The sequence below is a fragment of the Sinohyriopsis cumingii genome, unplaced genomic scaffold, assembly GCF_028554795.1.
Source record: "Sinohyriopsis cumingii isolate HCF-2022 unplaced genomic scaffold, ASM2855479v2 utg000695l, whole genome shotgun sequence".
NCBI classification, from domain to species: Eukaryota; Metazoa; Mollusca; class Bivalvia; order Unionida; family Unionidae; genus Sinohyriopsis; species Sinohyriopsis cumingii.
This window is the reverse complement of record NW_028315924.1, coordinates 2,305,478-2,329,540: the sequence shown is the minus strand read 5'-3', so window position 1 is coordinate 2,329,540 and position 24,063 is coordinate 2,305,478. Positions and strand designations below refer to the sequence as shown.

At 32.7% G+C, this 24,063-nt stretch overlaps 1 protein-coding gene and 1 long non-coding RNA gene across 3 annotated transcripts in view; both read right to left on the bottom strand.

The window, feature by feature from the left end:
• Positions 1-24,063, bottom strand: part of LOC149773290 (uncharacterized) — a 77,811-nt gene that overhangs the window by 9,216 nt on the left and 44,532 nt on the right. Inside the window, exons 7-10 of one of the 2 annotated variants that reach the window (XM_089946522.1) lie at positions 10,160-10,441; positions 6,590-6,916; positions 5,430-5,729; positions 4,168-4,284 (exon numbers count right to left, since the gene is read on the bottom strand). In XM_089946522.1, the coding sequence (XP_089802648.1) occupies positions 4,168-4,284; positions 5,430-5,729; positions 6,590-6,916; positions 10,160-10,441 (1,026 nt within the window). The remainder of the gene's footprint in view (positions 1-4,167; positions 4,285-5,429; positions 5,730-6,589; positions 6,917-10,159; positions 10,442-24,063) is intronic. The other variant, XM_089946523.1, reaches the window with a different exon arrangement.
• On the bottom strand, positions 15,371-24,017 carry LOC149773292 (uncharacterized). The gene is made up of 8 exons (XR_016417400.1): positions 21,936-24,017; positions 21,206-21,281; positions 20,530-20,749; positions 20,005-20,084; positions 19,412-19,527; positions 18,721-18,780; positions 16,509-16,688; positions 15,371-15,569 (listed from the first exon to the last, which is right to left on the bottom strand). It is a non-coding gene; the product is annotated as an uncharacterized LOC149773292 (long non-coding RNA).

The following is a 24,063-nucleotide window of genomic DNA, read 5'->3' as shown; positions in this document are numbered from 1 at the left end:
TCATTTTCTTAAACTCTTTTTCCTAATGATCTCATTATGTTGATAACTTTCTAAAAATATTTTTTAAAAAAATAATAATGACAATAACAATTGCTAGCAGATCAACGTATATTTTAGAAACTAAAAAACTTTATGACAGTATACACGATCAGGTATTTTAAACATAGCTGATTATCTAATGTGAGATACTACAAGAAAATTAAAGTAAACTCACTATATATAACTAAGTATATGGCTTACACTGTATGCTCTTTACCTTTTTACTGCAGTTTTCCCCACTATAATACACAGTACAACCTTTATCTATTCCATTATCAAATGATTCTATGCAATTTCAGTTGGGTACCATCTCAGACGAAAGCGGTAATATTATTAATTGAAAAGTTGAAAGGAAACAATAGATTGGTATAAGTGATTTTTAAAATTAAAATAAAGCTCTTCTTTTAATGTCTTTACCTGTTTAAACTGCATTACAGCTTTGAATTATATTATATCTCTCAACCCAAGTTTATGATATTTTCAAACAAATTACAATAAATAAAATATAAGCCTTTATTTTTAAGCGAAAAGTTATTTGTGTTCTGATACTTTTGTCTTGGCTACAAGGAAATAAAATCATATGTATATTGCTGCCTGTCAAATTGATGAATTTCCCATGCGACCAATTTTTAAGAGAAGAATAAAATACAACTTTTAAACAGAGAAAATGAGCAGAAAACACATATCCCTCAGCTTAGTTGGACAGACAGTTTTATATGCAATATCTTTGGTGTAAAAAACCCTGTTCTGTCATCCGGGTATCAGTGTTTGACTATGCTAGAACATTGTTTAGATAAGAAAATAGCATATAAATCTTAGTGTAAACAAGGCTATCTTGACTGTACTTACCATATTCTTGTCATACCCTAGGTATATTTTTTATGAGGAAATTCCAATATCCTAGTACAAGACCCAATAAACATGTTTATTTCTATTGATAATGATCCTAATAATTAACCCACACTCACTTTGGTATATTAGCTGAGTACAAAAAATAACAGGTACTGGTCAAATACAACATGAACTTATTTTTGGGAAAGGTTATGTGTGTGTGTGTGTGATTTAGATTTTTAATGTAACTTTAAAACAAATTAAGTCATATCACTACGATGTCTGCAGAGTGACGTTTATAGTGATGTCTACCACTGGGGCATGATGCTGCAGAAATGTAGCATGATGTCCCACCCAGTCACATTATCCTGACACCAGGCCAACCAGTCCTAACAATAACCTCTTAATACTGAGCACCAAGCAAAGCAGCTGTTAGTACCATTTCTGTAGGCCTTTAGTATGACTCGGCCGGGGTTCGAAACCGCGACCTCCCGCATCCAAGGTGGATGCTGTAACCACTAGGCAACTGACGGGGTCTGGAAAAGGGTAGGTCCAAAGTATGATTATACATACCAAATAATCACAGTGAAAAAAACTAACAACAATACAAAACATTATACAGAACACTCAAAAGTACCAATAGGTCAAATTATAAAGTGAGACAGTTTTTTATTAGAGACATTTTTCATTATTAGAATGAGACTTACATAGACCCTAATGTAGGGAAATGTTCTTTGTTAGCTTGTGTAGTGTATAGATAGACTATTCAGTTAACAAGTCTTTGAACTGAGTGTATTTTACTTTTATTCTGTTTATTTTTCTCTTGCATAATTAATTTGAATTTCAGTATCATAGTAAAATTGTGTCATGATACACTGTTGTTTACCATTTAAATGGAATAAAAACATCCAGAGAATATTTAGTCATGATAAGTTTTCTTTTGATGCCAACATGGCAATATGACATCCCACTACAACATGGCAATAGGACATCCCATTGCAACATGGCAATAGGACATCTCACTACAAAATGGCAATAGGACATCCCACTAAAACATGGCAATAGGACATCCCACTACAACATAGCAATAGGACATCCCACAGCAACATGAACTTTTATTTAGTATTTTAATCATTTCAAATGTGTGAATGATATAATGCTAATGTGAAATCTTATAAATTTATGAGATCGTGGAGTACTGTTAAATTAGTGGAATCTAAATTTGGGATTTATCCACTTTTGATAAATAATTTATTCTTTCTTCTTACTGCACTGTTCAGACCATCTTGTCTTGATCTTATTATCACTGAAAGTAATTCATAAATCTGTGTTTTGTGTTGAGCTTTGCAGGATATCCATGTTGCTTCAAATCAAAATGTTTGTACTGCTGAAAGTTATATGTGCTCTATAAATTTGTCTTGCATCCTTATACAAGATTTTTCAAAAAAGCAAAATATGCAAGTGGATGAAAGATCCATCTCTAAACTGTTACTGTTGAGAAATCTGGAGGTATTTGTTATAAAAAGAAAACTTTGTTAAGCTCTATATTGTCACAATAGTCTGAAGACTTGGTGTATTTTCATTTTAAATGTGAGTGTTCCAGACTTGTAATTGTCATATGTGTATACGAGTTGTAAAGTTTTAGACATTACTGTGGCTTAAACCCAATTAAGACAGTTTAAGATGACAGAATGTCCTCTTTGTCCTCTTGTTAAGTACTGATGTTGCTGTAAAATTAGTTTTAAATACAATCTGAAATATGTTCTAGGAAGAAAGGATGATAAAGCAAAATGAAACAATTTAGGCAATCTGGATCTAAAAGTGTAAAATACTAGACTTTGAAAATGGAAATAATGTACCAGTTTCTTTGATTATATATATATGTATGAAATCAATGACTTAGAACTTTCCATTCATAGAATTTAAAGTCTCATTAAAATTAGCAGCTTTAAAGTAACTAATGACCTTGGAGTTAATAAAAAATGTTTTGAAAGGTATTTTTTATAACATTATTTTCTTTTGAAAGAGCCAAGTCATCCTACTCCACACAATAACATTCATTAACATTCCATACTGACGTTTCATGTTAAGCTAAGATTCTGGAATATTGTCCTTAATATACTCCTTATAAACACCAATTAATTGTACTTAATATGCTGCTTATATATACCATTTAATTGTCTTAATATACTCCTTATGCATACAATTAATTGTCTGTAATATACTCCTTAATTACATGCCATTTATTTGTCTTAATATATTCCTTATACATACCATTTAACTGTCATTAATAAACTCCTTATGCATACCATTTAATTGTCTTAATATACTCCTTATACATACCACTTAATTGTCTTAATATACTCCTTTAACATACCATGCAATTATCTTAATAAACCGCTTATACATAGCATGTAATTGTCTTAATATACTCCTTATACATACCATGTAATTGTCTTAATATACTGCTTATACATACCATTTAATTGTCTTAATATACTCCTTTAACATACCATGTAATAGTCTTAATAAACCGCTTATACATAGCATGTAATTGTCTTAATATACTCCTTATACATACCATGTAATTGTCTTAATATACTGCTTATACATACCATTTAATTGTCTTAATATACTCCTTTAACATACCATGTAATAGTCTTAATAAACCGCTTATACATAGCATGTAATTGTCTTAATATACTCCTTATACATACCATGTAATTGTCTTAATATATTCCTTATGCATACCATTTAATTGTCTTAATATACTCCTTATACATACCACTTAATTGTCTTAATATACTCCTTTAACATACCATGCAATTGTCTTAATAAACCGCTTATACATAGCATGTAATTGTCTTAATATACTCCTTATACATACCATGTAATTGTCTTAATATACTCCTTATACATACCATGTAATTGTCTTAATATACTCCTTATGCATACCATTTAATTGTTTTAATGTACTCTGTACACATACCTTTTAATTGTCTTAATATATTCCTTATAAATACCATTTAATTGTCCTTAATATATTCCTTATACATACCATGTAATTGTCTTAATATACTCCTTTAACATACCATGTAATTGTCTTAATAAACCGCTTATACATAGCATGTAATTGTCTTAATATACTCTTTATACATACCATGTAATTGTCTTAATATATTCCTTATACATACCATTAATTGTCCTTAATATACTCCTTATACATACCATTTAATTGTCTTAATATATTCCTTATACATACCATTTAATTGTCATTAATAAACTCCTTATACATACCAATTAATTGTCTTCTGATTGTGAAGGCAATGATAGCTGCAATCAATCCAAGAACAACTCCTCCTACACCGATTCCAACAGCTCCACCAACACCTATTCCAGCTGATGATCCGACCTCTAATAAAGATGGGCATGAAGATTCTATTGAATAGGTTTTTCTATCTATGTATTAGCATATGCCTCATTCAATATGATGCAACACATTTCAAGACTAATTTGTTTAATAATTTGTTTGGTATTGACAAATGTATGATTAAAATTGTTTTCTTTTCCAACAGATATTTCTGTATAAATATGTCACAAATATAAAGGAAAATTAGTATATAGAAAATACAATGCTATATATTTAAAAGATAGTATAGTATTCAGAGTACACCCAAAAGTCTTTTCTTATGGAATAGAGTATGGCCCAAATTATTTTCTTATCCGATATATTTAGCCTGCTAAAGTTTAGTGTCCCTTAAATTCCAGCCAGAATTCCCATTCTGAATAAATGGCACCACTGTAACTTTCTATTAGCATAAAATATAAGATTGGAGAGTGATCTGTTCCTTATATGGACAATAATGAATCCAACTTCATTACTCAGGGCACCAAGAAGGATTGACAGATGTGTCTGATTTGACAGCTTCATTAGTAATGGCACCAAGAAGGACTGGCATACATGTCTGATTTGACAACTTCATTACTCATGGCACCAAGAAGAACTGACAGTCATGTCTGATTTGAAAGCTTCATTAGTCATGGCACCAAGAAGGACTGACAGACATGCCTGATTTGACAGCTTCATCAGTCATGGCACCAAGAAGGACTGACAGACATGTCTGATTTGACAGCTTCATTAGTCATGGTACCAAGAAGGACTGACAGTCATGTCTGATTTGACAGCTTCATTAGTCATGGCATCAGGAAGGACTGACATATATGTCTGATTTGACAGCTTCATTACTCAGGGCACCAAGAAGGACTGACAGTCATGTCTGATTTGACAGATTCAAAATTTTCTAGTGATACAAAAGTTGCAGCTTAACAAATACAAAGGTTACCATTCATGAATCTACTAATTAACATCTGATTGCAGCAAATGCCATAATATTTAGATGTGTACAACATTTGATTGTGGCAAATGCCGTAATATTTAGGTGTGTACAAGATGGATAACTAAGAATATTCATCTATATTTATGTTCCATTTTCTTTAACCTCATGGGAAGATAACAGGAAAATGCACTTAAGGAATGAAAATATGCAAAACAGTACAACCTTTCAACATCCTTATGACAACTTGTACATCAGCAAAGTCTCCTCTTCCATTTACGTTGTATGCATACAATCTAAAATAATATTCAGATCCTGGGATAAGGCCCTCAATGACTGTAGTAAACCATCCATCCCTGTTTCCAGCACTGACTTCAGACACATTATTCCATGTGATGTTATCAAGACTTATCTCAACCACGAAAGTTTGAGTCAGTCCCCCATCATATCTGGATTGCCACATCAGTGACAGTTGTTTTTCCTGTATGTTGGCAGTATGGAAATTTATTGGCTTCTCTGGTGTAACTGAAATACAAAGACATGCTAGAATACTTGTCAGCAATACTCTTACTGAGATTATTTAGACTGTCAGAAGAAATATCTTCTTTGACTTTCATTTGCATCTTTTTAGAAAGGTATGTGCATTTTCTTGTTAGGATAGGAATCATGTTAAAATTGTATAATTTAAAGAGAATTGTCCCAAAATTGGCTGCATGGCTGCAATAGATAATTTAACATTTTCAGTATTGTCATGAACCTTTTCCAATGCTAAAATAATTTGTATATAGACAAAGAGAAATATTTGCAAGACAATATGATTTGAGTGTCGCTCTGAATAATTTGACAGGTGATCTAGTTTTCAAACAACTTGTATTATTTGTTTATAAATCATCTCTTTGTGACAAACTTTTTATTCATTAATTTAGTTATTTGGAATAACAGTCAAAGTACTTTCCTCTCAAAAATGATAAATGTTCTTATTACATACTTTCAACTTAGAACAATTTAAAAAAGAGAAACCTCTCATATATCTAAAGGTCATACATCTTTTGAATATTAAATCATTCATAAACTGATGGACAATGTTTAAACAAAAGCTTTATTTTCATATTTATATGTCAAAATTGAGAGAGGAATCAATGCACTGTCAGTTCTTCCCCCCTCCTCCAACAATATCAGTTTGTTTGTAAGCTGCCCCTACATCTACAAAGTCTGCATAATTTCTTATTTATGCCTATGTATATGAACTATTCTATTAATACCTGATAATATACTTGACTTTTTATGCAAATTTTATTTCAAGAAAATAAAATATATCTCAAAGTAAATTTGTAAATTTCTGACCCAGAAATATATTGATTGCAAGGGAAATATATGTGACTTACTCTGTTCTATGACTTTAATGTCTTTTGAATCTGAACCAATAACATTTTTAACTTCTATGACATACAGTCCAAAATCATTTTCACTCTTCATGCTGACGGCTAAAGTTGCCCTGAAATCTGGAGCTGGTATCTGTGATGAATAAATTTGTAGATCATTATGAAGAGTTGGTTTTATTATTCCTTGATGTAGTAATCGACTAGAGTTTGAATGTTGTGCTGTGACGGTTAAGTTCTCATCCGTATTAGAGTAGAAATTGAACTGGATGATGGTATATTGGCCGACATAACCTTTATAGCTTGGAGAGACATCAAGTATTTTTGGAGCAGCTGTAAAGCAAACATTCATATTTATTGTTGGCAACTAAATAGAATTAATCTTTCCGTTCAATATTTGGGCACATAATCATATACCACATTACTGAAAATATTCACGAACAATGATAACGCCATAATACTACATACTTCAAAGATTACTGAAGACATGCAATATCCAAATTGTAAGAAAATATTGAAAAAAGTATATATTACTTTTTCTTAATATGTCCAAAGGCTTTGGAGATCAGATGAGAAAAAATAACAATGATTCAATATATATATCAGTGTGGAGATCTGTAGTTTAAACCTGTCAAAAAGAACATCTTAGAGTGGATCTTTGATTCATGACACAAGGAAGTGGGAATAAATGGGATTTAGTATTTTAATACTAAAAATGTTAAAATAAACAGTAATTACTGCTATCTTCATATAATGAGCATTGTTATACTCTCCATAGAGGGCCTCAAGGGAGAATAGTCATTAACACATGAGTCACCCTCCATAAATAAAGCAATATTTCTTATTACTATTATTATTATTATTATCCTTTGCACATTCCAGGTCATGGGATGTGTTCATCATAATCCCTGACATTGAAATTAAGTTGAAAATGGAACATCTTTTAGAAATGTGTTAGCTATTGCTGTTGTTTGTAAACTCTATCTGACTGTAAATCACTGATAGATTAATGCATGTTTATTAAGAGACCTTGCAATGTAAAGCATAAACAGTTAGCCTCTGAATGAATAATACACAAAACTAAATTGGATGGAAAATAATAATCATTAAGATAACCTCATTTAAACAATCAAAGTTATCCTAGATTTCTACAGGTGCTATAATACACAATGGTACACCACTGATAACTGAAAGTGGGGATCAGTTGAAAAGTATAAAACTAAAAAATATATGATATTAACTATTAAAAGTAAGATCATGCCATCTTAATCAAACTCTGTGATGTGTCTAACTTTTCTATTTATGGATGTAATCAATGATGACTGTACACACACAAACACACACACACACACACACACACACACACACACACACACACACATATATAAACACAGTTATTTCGAAGTTATTTATTTCTTAAGACTCTTAAAACTATAAACACTATATAAGAAACATAAAACAAACAAAAATATAGACTTTCACAAACAAGTTTCTCTTCTTGTCCAGACCTAGAGAGGCGAATATTTATTTAACATTACATGCTTGATTACCTTTTTGAAAATTGTTATGTATCCATCTAGAGATATCAGACTGACATAACTGGCCATTTGGATTAAAATTTGCATCTCAACACATGTTTTTGTGTATTCTCTCTCTCTCTCTCTCTCTCTCTCTCTGTACATATATATATATATATATATATATATATAGATGCTGGTAAATTTACAAATTCAGTAAAATATAAATTACGTTCATCCTTTATTCCTTCATATGCTTTGACTGCCATCATTCCATTTCTAATTATCTGTTTTGATGGAGATTAGCAGGATCCTAAATCAAATAACGCTCTGCATACAAAAAACAAACCTTTCTCTACTAGACAACAAAAAGACCATAAACCTGTACCAAATATTACATATAAGAGTTGGTCTACAAAGAATCTAGAAGCAGCAAGAAATGAAGAATATGGTCTGGAGAAATTGATGCAGGGCCATTTTTTTTTTAACAAAGCATGCAGAACAGGAACATATTATATATATCTCATACACATTTGTAAAACATAAATTTAGCTTGCATATCAACAGTGATGTTTGATACAATCAGCAATCTTCAGCAGCAGTTACTCTTGTAAAGTCTGGTGAACACATCCTATAAAACTTATGAAAAGTATCTGTATGTAGGGTAAGAAATCAATGATGCCAGGTAAAATTATTATCATCAAAGAGAGAATCTACATGGGGGGCCCTGAGTGGCCAAGTGGTCTAAACTGCTCTCTGTCATGGATCACTGCCATCTCACCTCTGTCTGCGTGGGTTCAAGTATCGGGCTCGGCCAGTGAGGGTATGTGAGAAAGCTTGCCAGTAGCTTCTCGTGGGTTGGTGGATCTTTCTGGAGTTTTCCCAGGTTCTTCCTCCACTGTTTATACTGGCCACCGTGTATAGCCTATCTTGTGCTGAAAAATGGCATTAAACCCTACAACAACAACAACAAGAATCTAGATGACCCATAGCCAACAGAAAGGCCAGGTAATATGATCAAAGAGAGAATCAACAGGTTATGTGGCCTACATATAGGCCAGGTAGTATTATAGTGAAAGAGAAAATCGACAGGTTATGTGGCATACATATAGGCCAGGTAGTATTATAATCAAAGAGAACTGACAGGTTATGTGGAATACAGATAATAATATAATCATAGAGAGAACTGACAGGTTATGTGGCCTACATATAGGTCAGGTAGTATTATAGTGAAAGAGAGAATGAACAGGTTATGTGGCCTACATATACAATAGGTAAAATTATCATGAAAGAGAGACCAGAGAGGATACATGGCCTAACAATCCAGCTTTAGGAGACTAGCTCTGTATCCATATCACATAATATTTAGATGTTGTTCTGCCACCAGAAGACAAGTAATAACATTTTGAGATATATATGAAAACTGCCTGTTAGCATTTTACTTCAGTGTGGGAAGCAATGGCTACTTCATGCAGGAAGCTGTTAAGCAACAATGTTTTATTGCTTCCACTATGTAAATCTTTATATATATATATATATATATATATATATATATATATATATATATATATATACATACATTCAGGTTACAAATAGGTTCTTAATATCTCTATTCTATATGAGAATATATATCTTATAGGGCTAATTATCGGTATCACATTATATAAAACTCTTCACATTTACCATATCTACACAGATTAAACTTATAAGTAAAACAAGTTTGCATATTTGTTATGACATAAGATAAGGAAAACTAAATCTTAATGTTTGGTTTTCTGCAAAATTAGCAAATACTGGTATAATATATTGTAACACATGGGTTTTCCTGTGAAACTAATTATATTTGCAAAGGTAGAAGGTTGTCAGCAGCTTAATCCTGGACATTATCGGATAAAGATACTAATGAGGCAAAATTTTAATAAATATAAATCTTATCTGCAATACAAATCTTAAAAACACACAAATCTCTGGTATATGATGTTTAAGTGTGCTTTTGTTTTATTTCATGAATGCAATTACACCTTAATTCAAATTTACCGACTTTATCTCTACCATTTACCTCTCACAAAGAGTACTGGTTTATTCGACATCACTAATTGATTTGGATCTATGTTATAAGCCTGGCAGTAAATTGTCTTGTTATGGTCCTCATTGGTCGGGATAAAGTTTAGACTGGTTCCATTGCCTCTCTTCCAAGATCCGATGTACCAGTCTATGTTGGCGGCAGGTCGGCTGTTTCCTGTAACACAGGATAGGGTTGTTGGTTTCCCAGAAGTAACCATAAGAGTTGCATTGGAAATAGTCTGGCCATTCTGCTGTAAAACTGCCTCTGTCACTCTCACTAAAAAAAAAGGATCAGTTGGCTAGATAATTAATACATAGTAATGTGACACAAGCAAGTATCTGATACAGCTTCTTTCACCTACGACAGATTCTTATGTCCATGGACCATGTAAAGGTGACAATGTTTACAAACCCAATTTATGTGTTTGTATGAGGAAAGAAACATTGTTTTCATTATGTGCTTTCCAAACCTGTCATCCATTTTGCAAATATTTTGTCCATTTTCTCCCTTAATTTCTTTATTTAAAACTAATATGGACTTTTGATTTTGATTCACATCATATTCCTTTTAAATTGTATGCATATTTATTTAGAGACATTTCCTACATGAACACATTCCCACTCTTCCAATTCATGTAAAGTAAATTGTCTCTTTAAAACACATATATCTTTGTGCCATAAATGATTTTTATTAAGAATCTAAGAACAAATGTCATGTTTTCCAACAATATAAATTGCAGTCATACTTCAGTACGAGCTCGTGTTCTTGAGCAAATGATGTTTGTGTCATGATCTCCAACAACATAAATCGTAGCTATATTTCAATATGTGCTCAAGTTTTTGAGCAAAAGATTTGTGTGTCATGATCTGATAATGAAAATTTACAGGCACAAGGCATAACGTAGATCATTCTGGACTTGAAATGATTATGTGCAATATATCATTTCTTGTTACATCATATTTTACAGTTAATGAATTCTGGAATAAAATCCCCTTCTGCCACATTCTGTACATTTTGGAACAATTTAAAGAACATCCAGTCTGACTTTTGCATTCACTAGTTTCTCATTGAAATTATTCACACTTCTGACTGTTCAGTTTAACTGTATCTTGAATGATCGTATATGTAAGAAAACTTGTTGGGAAAATACAACTGTGCAAAAACAGCCAACATGCAGCCAGTCATGCAATACCTAAATTGATAATAGTGTGTATTGTAGTGGTAGTAGATGTAATCTAAGTAGCCATCATATTGGTAGTACATACATTAGTAGATAATATAAACACTGGTAGTTTATCATTGTTACTCATCTAGATATTTGTCTCCATGATACAGGTCAAGATGAGATGTTTGTCTCCATGATACACATCAAGATGAGATACTTGTTTCCATGATACAGGTCAAGATGAGATGTTTGTCTCCATGATACAGGTCAAGATGGGATGTTTGTTACCATGATACAGGTAAAGATGACATGTCTGTCTCCATGATACAGGTCAATATGAGATGTTTGTCTCCATGATACAGTTCAAGATGAAATGTTTGTCTCCATGATACAGGTCAAGATGAGATGTTTGTCTCCATGATACAGGTGAATATGAGATGTTTGTCTCCATGATACAGGTCAAGATGATAGGTTTGTCTCCATGATACAGGTCAAGATTATATGTTTGTCTCCATGATACAGGTCAAGATGAGATGTTTGTCTCTATGATACACGTCAATATGAGATGTTTGTCTCCATGATACAGGTCAAGATGAGATGGCTGTCTCCATGATACAGGTCAAGATGAGATGTTTGTCTCCATGATACAGGTCAAGATGATATGCAATATCGACTGAAACTTGTTCTGTTTACATGGTATCCATTTAAGCTTCTTGTTTTGAGCATTTATAAGGTAAGGCAATTATTACAAATCTATGAGCAACAAGTTATCGTAAAAGTCAACAATTAATTGAATTCCTTAGTATCCTATCATAATTCCAAAATATAGAGTTCCAAATGAATTTTAGTGGTGATCCAAATGAATTCCAGGTCTTGGTTATGCCAATGTACCAATAGTGTGATATGTGCTGATCAGATAACAGTATTGTTGATTCACAATGATAATATCCATCATGTCCCTGAATGAATTCACAGCAACTCCAAAATAGGGATTAGTCCTAATGTCAATGTGCACTTTACAATTCCAAGAACTTATAAATACTTAAATAAATCCTCTCAAATTAACTGAGGAGAACACGAATCTGATATTATGACAATTCAGGCAATGCAGTAATAACATTTTAGAGATGGTCACTACAGTGGCCATATTAGACATCTGAGCAGCACAATTTCATTTATGACCAGCTAGACGCCATTGGTCTTTTAGTTAAAGTCCCATGTTGATACAACCATCGATTCAGTAGTAGTGATTGCATTATTTTAATAAAGGTTGAAGTGATGACCGTACTGGACATTAGATCAGCTCCATTTTCACATAGAACAAACCAGACATTACAAAACATGTTTTACTGAAATCCCATGAATATATGACCATCCATTCAGGTGAAGCAGCAAAAAAAAGAATTATAAGATGGCATTATCATGGAATTATTGGATGTCCGTGTAACACCATTTTCTTTGTGTCCATGTAATGCCATTTTCCTTTGTGTCCATGTAAAACTATTTTCCTTTATGTCCATATAACACCATTTTCCTTTATGTCTATGTAACACCATTTTCTTTTATGTCTATGTAACACCATTTTCCTTTATGTCTATGTAACATCATTTTATTTATGTCCATGTAATACCATTTTCTTTATGTCCATGTAACACCATTTTCTTTATGCCCATATAACATCATTTTCTTTATGTCCATGTAACACCATTTTCCTTACATCCATGTAACACCATTTTCTTTATGTCCATGTAACACCATTTGCCTTTATGACCAACTAGATATTTTAAGTAGTTCCGTGGTAAAAGCCCTTGCCGATGTTGATTTATATTCAGAAGGATTAACAATAATGGGATTTTCAAACTAACTGTAACCATGGTGGACTGACTGTAGATTTTCCATCATATTCTATATCATATTTTATGACAAATTATGGAAAACGCTGGAAAATTCTTATTAAGCATGGAAAACGTTGGATTATTTGAACTAATATTCCAGCCTCTGTCCAGGGTAGGCTGGAAAACCCTAGACAATCCTAGCATGGAAAATGCTGGAAAATTCTGGCATGGAAAATGCTGGAGTATTTGGACTAATATTCCAGGCTATGTCAAGGTAGGCTGGAAAACCCTAGACAATTCTAGCATGGAAAACACTTGAAAAGTTTGTCATGAAAAATGCTGGAGTATTTGGACTAATATTCCAGGCTATGTCCAAGGTAGGCTGGAAAAACCCTAGACAATTCTAGCATGGAAAACACTTGAAAAGTCTGTCATGAAAAATGCTGGAGTATTTGGACTAATATTCCAGGCTATGTCCAAGGTAGGCTGGAAAAACCCTAGACAATTCTAGCATGGAAAACACTGGAAAATTCTGGCATGAAAAATGCTGGTGTATTTGGGCTAATATTCTAGCCTATCTCCAGGGTAGGCTGGAAAACCCTTGACAATTCTAGCATGGAAAATGCTGGAGTATTTGGACTAATATTCCAGGCTTCATACAGGGTAAGCTGGAAAACTCTTGAAAATTCTAGCATGGAAAACCCTGGACAACACTACAATTTGGCTGAAAATCCCAGAAGTTTTTGCATGAAAACAAGAGATTTTAACAGCGATGCAATTTTTATTTGATGATAATTTCAAGAAGAACATGATCCAAATTACCTTAACCAACTCCTTATATGGATTGAGGTGTTTAGTAACTTTTGAACAAGGGAACAAAAATTAAAAACTATACTTGTCACTGATAGCTTAATAAGTTGTGCACTAGTATTCAGTAGATAACATGGCTTAAGTTGTCATAAATGTCTTTACACTTCTACTTGTAACCGAATGGGTTTTGGATTAAATGAATAATGCAAACACAATGTGATGGACGATGGGAATTTAAAAAATGAATTAATAAAAATGTATATATATATATATTATAAATACAATGATTTTCTCATGCTCTCAACATACGATTGATCCAATCACTACACAAACATTCACAGATTGAATAACAAAAATATGATTCATGTAATCTTACGTATGGAAAGTGAGATTCAAATAATCTCAAGGAATTAAAATAAGTTTCAAATAATATTATGCACTGTAAGTGAGATTCACATAATCTCCTATATTATGCATGTAAGTGAGATTCACATAATCTCCTGGAATACAAATAAGATTTAAAATAATCTCATGCAGTGGAAAATGTACTCAATTGAAACATCACTTAGAACATACATATGACTCTTGATACTTGTACAGTCGTATGATTCATAAACTGATGAACCACAGTCTCACCGAGTCCTTGGGTTGGCCCACACTTTTATCGGCTGCTCACACCCTTCATGGATCCACCACATGTACAGACATACGTATAAACATACATACAGACAACATACATCACCCTTGTATTGGCTATGTCTGCATTCGTGGCTCCACCACATGTACAGCCACAGACATCTCTACACAGCTACCGTCAGCCCTAAACAGCTCTGAACAGCTTCAGACATCCCTAAGCAGCCCTGAACAGCTACAATGAAACCAAACTGGTCATAATAATGGGTTCTGAAAAATCTTTAGATACATGCTAACAAATTAAACTCTAATAGCAACTTGTAATTCAAAGTCCACAACGTTTCAAATCTGCATAGTAGTAATAGATCCAAAACGACCAGTGTCGGTTAGAAATGGAATCTACCTTAAATCCATAGGTGAGTGAGTACTAGTCAGGGTAAAATACCCGTACATATCGTGGTTTTAATGTCTCTCGTCGCAAGTAATTTTCAACAAGATACATGCTAGTACAGTCGCTTACCTGGAAAAACAATTATTCACCCTAGGTAACGTTGTACGCATGTGCAAAGAAAGATGGTCAAATCGTTTTAAGGCAAAACCAAGTTATTTATTTCCTAATTCTGTAACACTACTGTTGTGTCATAAAATCCAGATTACTGGCTCCTTACATCATCTGAGTTTATAGAAATATGTACTCTTACTCTAGTTACAGTATGAATTTATTCTGAAGCAATCTTAACAACAAAATAACAGAAATTAACATTCATTTCTATTCAATTTTAATAGTTTTAAAAAAATATATGTCAAGTGTTTTTTCATAGTTCATTCCCCACATTTCTTATTTTTCTGTTATCACCACTGGAGTCTGTGGAAGCGATGATACTCTTGATGGTTTAACCAAATCGCAAAGCTTCTGCCACACCATCACCTCCTCAAACATTGTACCTCTCCTTGATGACTTCTGAAATACAAATCATTGGATATTAATAAATAGAATCCAGCAAAATTTCAAATTTAGATCAATCCCATATATATATATATATATATATATATATATATATATATATATATATATATATATATATATATATAGATAGATAGATAGATAGAGAGAGAGAGAGAGAGACAAAGAGAGAGAGAGACAGAGAGAGAGAGAGAGAGAGAGAGAGAGAGAGAGAGAGAGAATGAGAGAGAGTTTAATTCTTGAAACATTCATGCAATTACAGTACGTTTTAAATCCGAGGTTGGTAATTCTAATGAGGCACTTGGCTTGATGACCAATTTAATAGACTTGAAAACCTGGGGTTTCCATCACAAATTAAACTGGCTATCTAACTGCTCCAGTGGTCTAAGTAGTTAGAGCGCTTGCCACGGATGTGGGAGGTCACACTGGTTTGAACCCTCTGCCGAGTCATACCAAAGACTTATACAAATTGGTACTATTAGCTGCCTCACTAGGTGCTCTTGCATTGAGAGGTTAGTGTTAGGACTGGTCAGGCTGGTGTCAGGATAATGTGACTGGGCGGGAGTCATCATGCTACATGTCTGTGGCATGATATCCCAGTGCTAGACATCACTATAAACTGCCACACCGTAGACATCATAGCAATATGACTGAAAATTTGTTAAAGCTACATTACTAAACACCTAAATCACACACAAACAAACCGGCTACCATATACAATCAGTTGTGATTATACCATTTAAACTGAAAGTAGATTTACATTGTCCATTTGAATATTGCCTGTCTACACTATAATGTTTCAAGTAAGTTGTTTACATGTTTAAATTTCAAATTAATGTTCCAGTCTTAGTTCATAAAGTTTTTGTTACAGTTTGGCATATACTTTGTCATAGGTTAACAATGTTTAAAATGCAAGGTTAATAATTTAAAATATACCATAAATTATTTGAATTGTGGACTGGTCTTGGAGAGGTGGCCTTGTTGTGTACTTATTATTGGCTCTTGCCCTAAGTTAACATCTTGCCAATATTTTCATCAGAGCTGTACAGCATTCTGAATATTTATTTAGCAGCTTTGCTAAAATTCAAAATTCCACAAATTTCCCTCATGCTGGGCCTGAAAAAGATTTTAGATTAAAATTTTCGCCATCATATGCATTAAGTTTGTGATGTATTTACTTATGTAAATACACCATAGATTAGTTAAAGACTACATCTGCCAATTAATGGTTTCCAACTGGAATTGGTTGAAATTATCATCAAAAACAATTAGGTTCACAAGACACTTTACATTTAATACATACTGGCCATTGCCACATCTGAGTTACACATTAGTTTAAGAGTAACCATATAAATTAAAGTTCTGTAAATAAATGTTAACAAATAAGAAGTCAACCAACAAAATACAAGAAACATCAGACCCAAATTTATTGATTATTTTCATTGCTTCAGATCTCATACTCAAAAGTTACCCAATAAAAGCATAGCAAACCTCTGGTACTTATTTGGGATTGAGTTGTTTTTTTCCTAATCAAGCCCATAAATATCAAGCAATTATGTTATAAAAAGTTGTAACAAAACTGGACAGACTAAAACAAAATGTCTTTTTGTTGAGTACATGAAGAGAACAGTGTAACAGCATGTGACACATCAAGGTCAGTAAATTATTAGATTCTCATGGGATTTGGATAGAGGCGAAATGGCGTGACATGTAAAAGCTGCACGTCACTTCATATGTGGCTTAAGTCTAATAGTCGTGTCCAATTTTCTGACAGTTTTAAAATTTATATGGAGGTTTCATCCACTTTCAGTTTCTTTTGACTGCAATAAAGCTTTCTTTGCTATTTTGTTTACCAGTAATGCTGGCCAAAATGTCATATTTCAATGAACTGATGCATTATATGATTAATGTTAACATAAACCATGTGAATTTTTTTTATATGTTGTAGAGAAATCCAACACGTCACCTTTAAATCCTTAAATCTTGCTGCATCCGATATGATCTTCCTTGATAATAATCAAAAATCTCATATGACACTGGAAACTGAATTACTTTACTAATTTAGCAGATGAAAATAATTTGTTACTGAGTAGTCTTGTACCTGCTAAATATAGGAGAAACATGTCACAGGACTTTTAGATGTCACCTACTCAAGTAATATGGAAAACAATGGTCTAAAATGAATGAAGTCTTTTTGGAAACTTTAAGTTCTACAGCATGAATTTACAAGTCATTATTCAAAGCATTTGAGAATATCTATCAAGCACCTTGAAGATGAAATTATTTCTTACACACTGAAAACTAAGTGCATCTTGAACTGATTCCTGTCAGGATAGTTTAAATAAACTTAATGGGTTTTTTTCTCTCTTAAGGTAAAAAAAATATGTGGGTTTCCATTCGTCAAACCATCCCTGTCTATAATGCTCCTGACTCTAGTACTTTTTTCACACCAGGCTAAAAAGATTTTTTTAAAATCCCCCAAACTGATGTATGCATCTAATTGAGATGGTTTTGCCTAGTACTTGAAGTGCTTAGTACATTATATATACTATTCATTATAAGATATATACAGATTTTGTTTTTAAAAAAACCTACCTGCCTACCCTAATTTTAAAACCAGCGCAACAGGAAACATGTTTTTGCCTCATCAATAATAAGCCGATTAAAAAGCCAAAATTTACCCGAAATATCTGTAAAATGTTGTAATATGAAATCCCCCTTCATAAAGTTTTGAAAGAATTTAATAACTAATTTTCAGTATAACAAAAAATTTATACTTGAGAAGATAATTGAAAGAAACTTTTGCAGTTTCTTTTAGAAAGATGGTACATTTATACTTTGGTTCCTGAAAATGGACTAAAACGTGCCTGAGGTAATTTCTCCACAATGAAACTTAGGGCATCATCATCTGCTGGAAATGATTAAGTCCAATATTTTTTTTATCACTTTATCAAAATATCTCGAAATTACATAGCTCACAGGTGTTTCAGAAAACACTGTTTACACCCATCAATATTAAAAACAATTTTTGATTCATCCTAAGTAACATCTTAAAGTGACCTAACACTTTACATTCACAACATGTATTTCACTTTGAAAGTAGAGGAAGTGCTTAATATTAAACACAATTTCTAAAAAATGATGTTACATTCAAAAATCATGCAAATGATGGGGGTTGGTTTGTCTGGTCTACATTTATTTTGCTGAGCTGAAACAGAAGTAACATTCCATAAAAATATATATGGAACCAAAACTTGTATAATGAAAAGACAGAGTTGTGGTTCTGTCATCTATAATGATGCCTACACCAGAGACACACAGCTCAAATTATAGTTATTTCAATTTTGCACAGAGTTGAACAATCCTTTTTTACTGTTTTGAAATAGACAAAATATTGATGTGTATTTTATTTGCTATAACTCCTTAGAAAATATAATTTCATTCTACCAGTTCACATCTGTTATGTTAACACATTCAAGTTGAAAATGGTTTATCATTCAACAACAGCAAAACAAGATTTTATTGGCAGGTCCATATTTTAGGTGGTACGAATATAAAAAACTATTTTTACAGCATATATTTTAAGATAACTGATCATTGCCCATTTTGAATTTATTCACATTCAAATAGTGAATAGATCTGATGCAATAAATAGGTCTGTTGCAATAAATAGGTCTGTAGCAATAAATAGGTCAAGATAACGGGCAGTGAAATGAGTCTGAATTTCATCGATTTCAACATTGTAAACATCATTTATAACTATGATATCACCCCTTTTTGCAGTAACTGATTATTGTCATAACAAGCTGAACAATGTGAATTGTTAACATGGTACTCACATAATGAATCCAGCTCCAGATGTTCCTGACTTCATATTCTAGAGACTGGAATTTGGTTTGAAAGTTCTTATTTTCAGCTTCAATGGCAGTAACTCTGTGCTTACAAGGACAACAGTCTAGAAGATGAAAGTACTTAAGTTTACAATTGTTCAAGGCAATCAAAATTTCCTTATTGCTTGAAAATAATGTCTTCAGGGAACAAAATCTATTTTATTTTGTACTTATTCTGATCCATATCATTAGACCTGCATTTGTACCCAGGTAACTAGTGCTGGAAAACAGTGTAATTCACACTTGCTAAATATAATTTGTATTTTAAAACATCCCATTTCTGCTCAAAGCAAACCTTTTACTGGCAGAAAATACAATTTTACTGTCTAAACTGGTATATTTCATTATTTGGGGGGGACATAAATTCACGCATCCTCTTGGATGAACAACTAGTAGTTTTCACTAGTAAAAACCCAAAACCTGCTTGTAAATGAGGAGAAAAGTGAAACTTGTTTTCCTCATAACAAAAGTGATCTTACATGATAGAAAGTTGCATTCACTTTCTCACAATGATACTGTTACTAAATGATATTCTAACAAACCTCTCTCTTACAGTAAATCTTCATTACTGCTTCCCGGGAGCACCCCGAGACTTTCATCGAAGACAGTACCAAAAGTTTGTCTGAAATTAAATTGAAATTAAATGTGAACTTCTTAAAGCATAAACCATTGCTGATGCCATAAACTAGGAAATATGTGTCATTCAAGTCTTATAAATTTAACTTGTATCTTTCTTACATCCCTTTAAAAAAAAAAAAAATTGAGTCAGCAGGAAAAAATTGGGTCTGAGGTAACCAAACCTGCAAATGCTTTTTTATTTGGCCTTTCCATAAAACTGAAAGCTCTACTTGCACTGTCAGCCTGGATTACAGTCATAATATTTCAGCACTTGTTATGTGTTCAACTAAAAGAATTTATAGTGGATAAAATAGTTAATTATGGTGTAAGGAGATTCAGATTTTTGTTATATAATTATTATTTATTAAACCTGATTTATTCATATCAACAAAAGTTATGTTAAAATCAGTTTATTTGTACCCCAAAGTAATAGTCTCTATTGATGATACCTGTTATTTCTTTTGTCAGCACTGGATGTCAATCCATCTGGAACACTAAGACTTCAGGAGCATCAGTTGTATATCCAACAGGACCATACACTGTCCATCGATTGGCAGCAAAGACTGAAGATTGATAATGATCATTGGCCATAGAACCATCAGAAACAGTTATTGTAGAGTCAAGGTACTTCTTCAATTCCATCAGTTCTAGGTCATTTGCAATGTTAACCTGAAATGGCATCATGAAGCAAAATATTAAGTGATTATTTGTTCAAATCTTGGCACAAAGGTATACAAATTCTGGTTGAAATGGACAGGAAAAGCACAAGAATCAGACATACAACTATAAATATAGGCTTTCTGATTTATGTTTATTTTATACATGTAGATACATACTGATTAAAATAACATTTTTTTACAAGTCATCTGACCTTGAATTATTTTTTATCAGAATAACCATACGTAAATAATAATTTAAATGACTGACAAAAGGGCAATATATTGTTTAATGTCAAAATAGAAACAAAGTATTGTCTTGAAGTAACATTTAAGAAATGTAGGATTTATGAGCATATACTGAAGTTCAAAATTTGCTCAAAACTGACAATTGCTGATGAAAATAGAAAATAACAAGTCTGCAGTGTTAAATTAGGGACATGTCTTTAAACACAGATCAAAATTTTACCTGTCTGTTGTTTTTTTCGTCATCCTTTCCATCCAAATGGTGCTTCTGAATTTCTGGTATGGATGTATCATCTTTGCTGCAAGATTAGAAAACCACGTCAGACTTCAAAATTAGTGCCTGCCAACAATTCCTTGAACTGTAAATCTATGCTTGAGCCTGTGAAACTGTCCAGAATTTTACAGTGATTTATGATATAGAAGGAATAAACATAAATATTCGGGGCATGTGAAATCTACACCTTTAATTTCTGTGAATACCATCTGTACAATCATGTACATGAAAATTAAATAGAAAAGAATTAACTAAGTCACTCACCATTTGAAGTTTATGATATATAGCTATATTTATGTCAGGCTCATTGTGATAATTCGGTCATAACCAGTAGGTATAAGCTGAGCACTAATGCTCTGATGGCTGGATTTGTGTCACATGACTGTCAATAGACCTTCTAAAAAAAAACGTTTGCAACTTATTGCTCACAAACTGCATCGACATAAGAGGAAAAGTCATTAAAACTCCAGGTAGCTAATGTTCAAGATATTTGAGTGAGTATGTGTGTGTTGGATTTTTAACGTAGCTTTAAAAATGTTGCAGTCATATCACTACAATGTCTGCAGTGTGGCAGTTTATAGTGATGTCCAGCACTGGGGCATCATGACGCAGACATGTATCATGATGTCCCACCCAGTCATGTTATCCTGACACCAGGCTGACCAGTCCCAACACTAACCTCTTAATGCTGAGTGTCTAGCAAGGCAGTTGTTAGTACCATTTCTGTAAGTTTTTGGTATGACTCGGACGAGTTTTGAACCTCCAACCTCCTGCATCTGAGGCAAACGCTATAACCACTAGGCCACTGGAGTGGTCATTTGAATTTGAAGACAACAGTTGTGGTATTACCTCACACTTGCTTGATACAAATTGAAAGATTGAAGAATTTAAATGAAGCTGTCACTGTCAAGTTGTTTACAAAACTGTGCCTTGCAACTGTTTTCTGAAATTAAAGGACACAAACTAAACAAGTATTTTTGGTGAGGAAAATTGATAATCATTTGCAACAGTTTACAGCTGTACATTCTTATTAATTATACAATAAGTTACTATTAAATATTACTGAAATGACTGAATATAAATTGGATAGAAAGAAACAAGCCATAATCTGAGTCAAAGATTAATTTATTGAAAAAGTGATCTACCGGTATGTTTCTGACAGTCTGAAATTACTTAAAACAAATATAACTTATTGCTACAATGTCTGGAAAATAATAACGAAAAGGTCAAGAATACAAATACCAGTCAGATCATTAATAATATCATGGGTGAATAAAATTTAAAGGAAATTTACAATTTGGAAATGTATATTCACATGGCCGGCATGTACCAACTTTCAGAAAGACAGTCATGAGATGACTGGTCATTGTGCATTGGATAAATAAAACTAATGCCAATTATGTAAATAAAGCTTAAAACATAACACATACCCATCAATATCTTTGTAGGTTTGACATTTAATTTATCATTCAAACAGCATAAAAAAGAAATTGTTCTATAGGACATATTTTATAATAGCTTTCCATAAATTTCATGTCACACAAAGTCTTTCACAGCTAAGGTGCTTGGCGGCCATGTGAATAATTTTGCTACATTTGTTACATTAAGAATGAATAATGACTTACCTGCAATTTTTGCAATAATACACTCATGGTATCCCTTGAAATATGACAAACAGCCATCACTTTCTCTCCCATGCGATATTCCCTCATTTCTTTCCATGGAGAGTGAATATCAGCCATAGAAATTTAATGCCTCCCTGAATGGGATGATCATTCACCATATAACCAGGGCTATTTCTGGTTCAGTGGTCATCTTAAAATCCTGGAATATTTTCTGTTGTACAATTTCAATGACACTCTAACTGAAAATTGCTCCCAAATTCCAGACTGGTTTTCAATACTCTTTTACGGTGCCAAAATTTGAACCAAAATTTACAGAAACATTTTTCATATTTTTTTATTTTTGGCTGAAAATTTTGTTCAAAAGCATGAACTCAAAATATGTTGGCATTTACAATGTAGTATTTGGTTACAAAATTTATTTTAACATGCATTCTGTAGAAGAAGTTCATAATTTTATATCCCATCATAGTCAGTTTCATCAGCCATCATGACATGGAACTGCCTGGGCTATTTCTGCGTGACAAAAACGTGACTCCGATACATGAAGTCGAATACTTGACACAATAATCAGACATTTTTTCCACTTCCGATTTATGATTTATCCAAAGAGCTAATTTTTATACATGGATAACAATGGCGTGATTTGTATATTTTGGGGTTGACAGTAAAGTGGTTTTAGAAGACAAATTTTATGACCAAGAGGCAATATCATGACAAGGTGTGGAACACAAATGGAAAGACGACAACACAAATTGGACACCCAAATATATAGGTGAGTATGGAATAAAGGGAGTCTAGACTTCATCTTGTTAGCCCACGTATAAACTGACTATATGATGCACCGCCCAACACTAAATAATTCATTGGTTTCAAGACTGATCTAAAATGTATTCTTCCAGACAGGCCACAGGGGCTCATAGTGGTATCTGTGCGTACAATTTAATTATCAGTGATACATGTACTATATTACACGTATGATTGGTAATTAAATTGTAAGCAAGTATAGGAGCCCATGTGATACAAGCATAGTTATGTGTGCATTACCCATGTTAAAATGGTGCATGCATTCACACTGGATTTGTTGAACTAAACTACTATAATATCAACTGTACATATTAAATTCCCACAACAAAACAACAAAATAATAATATTTAAATGTGAAAATTTCAATATTAATTACAC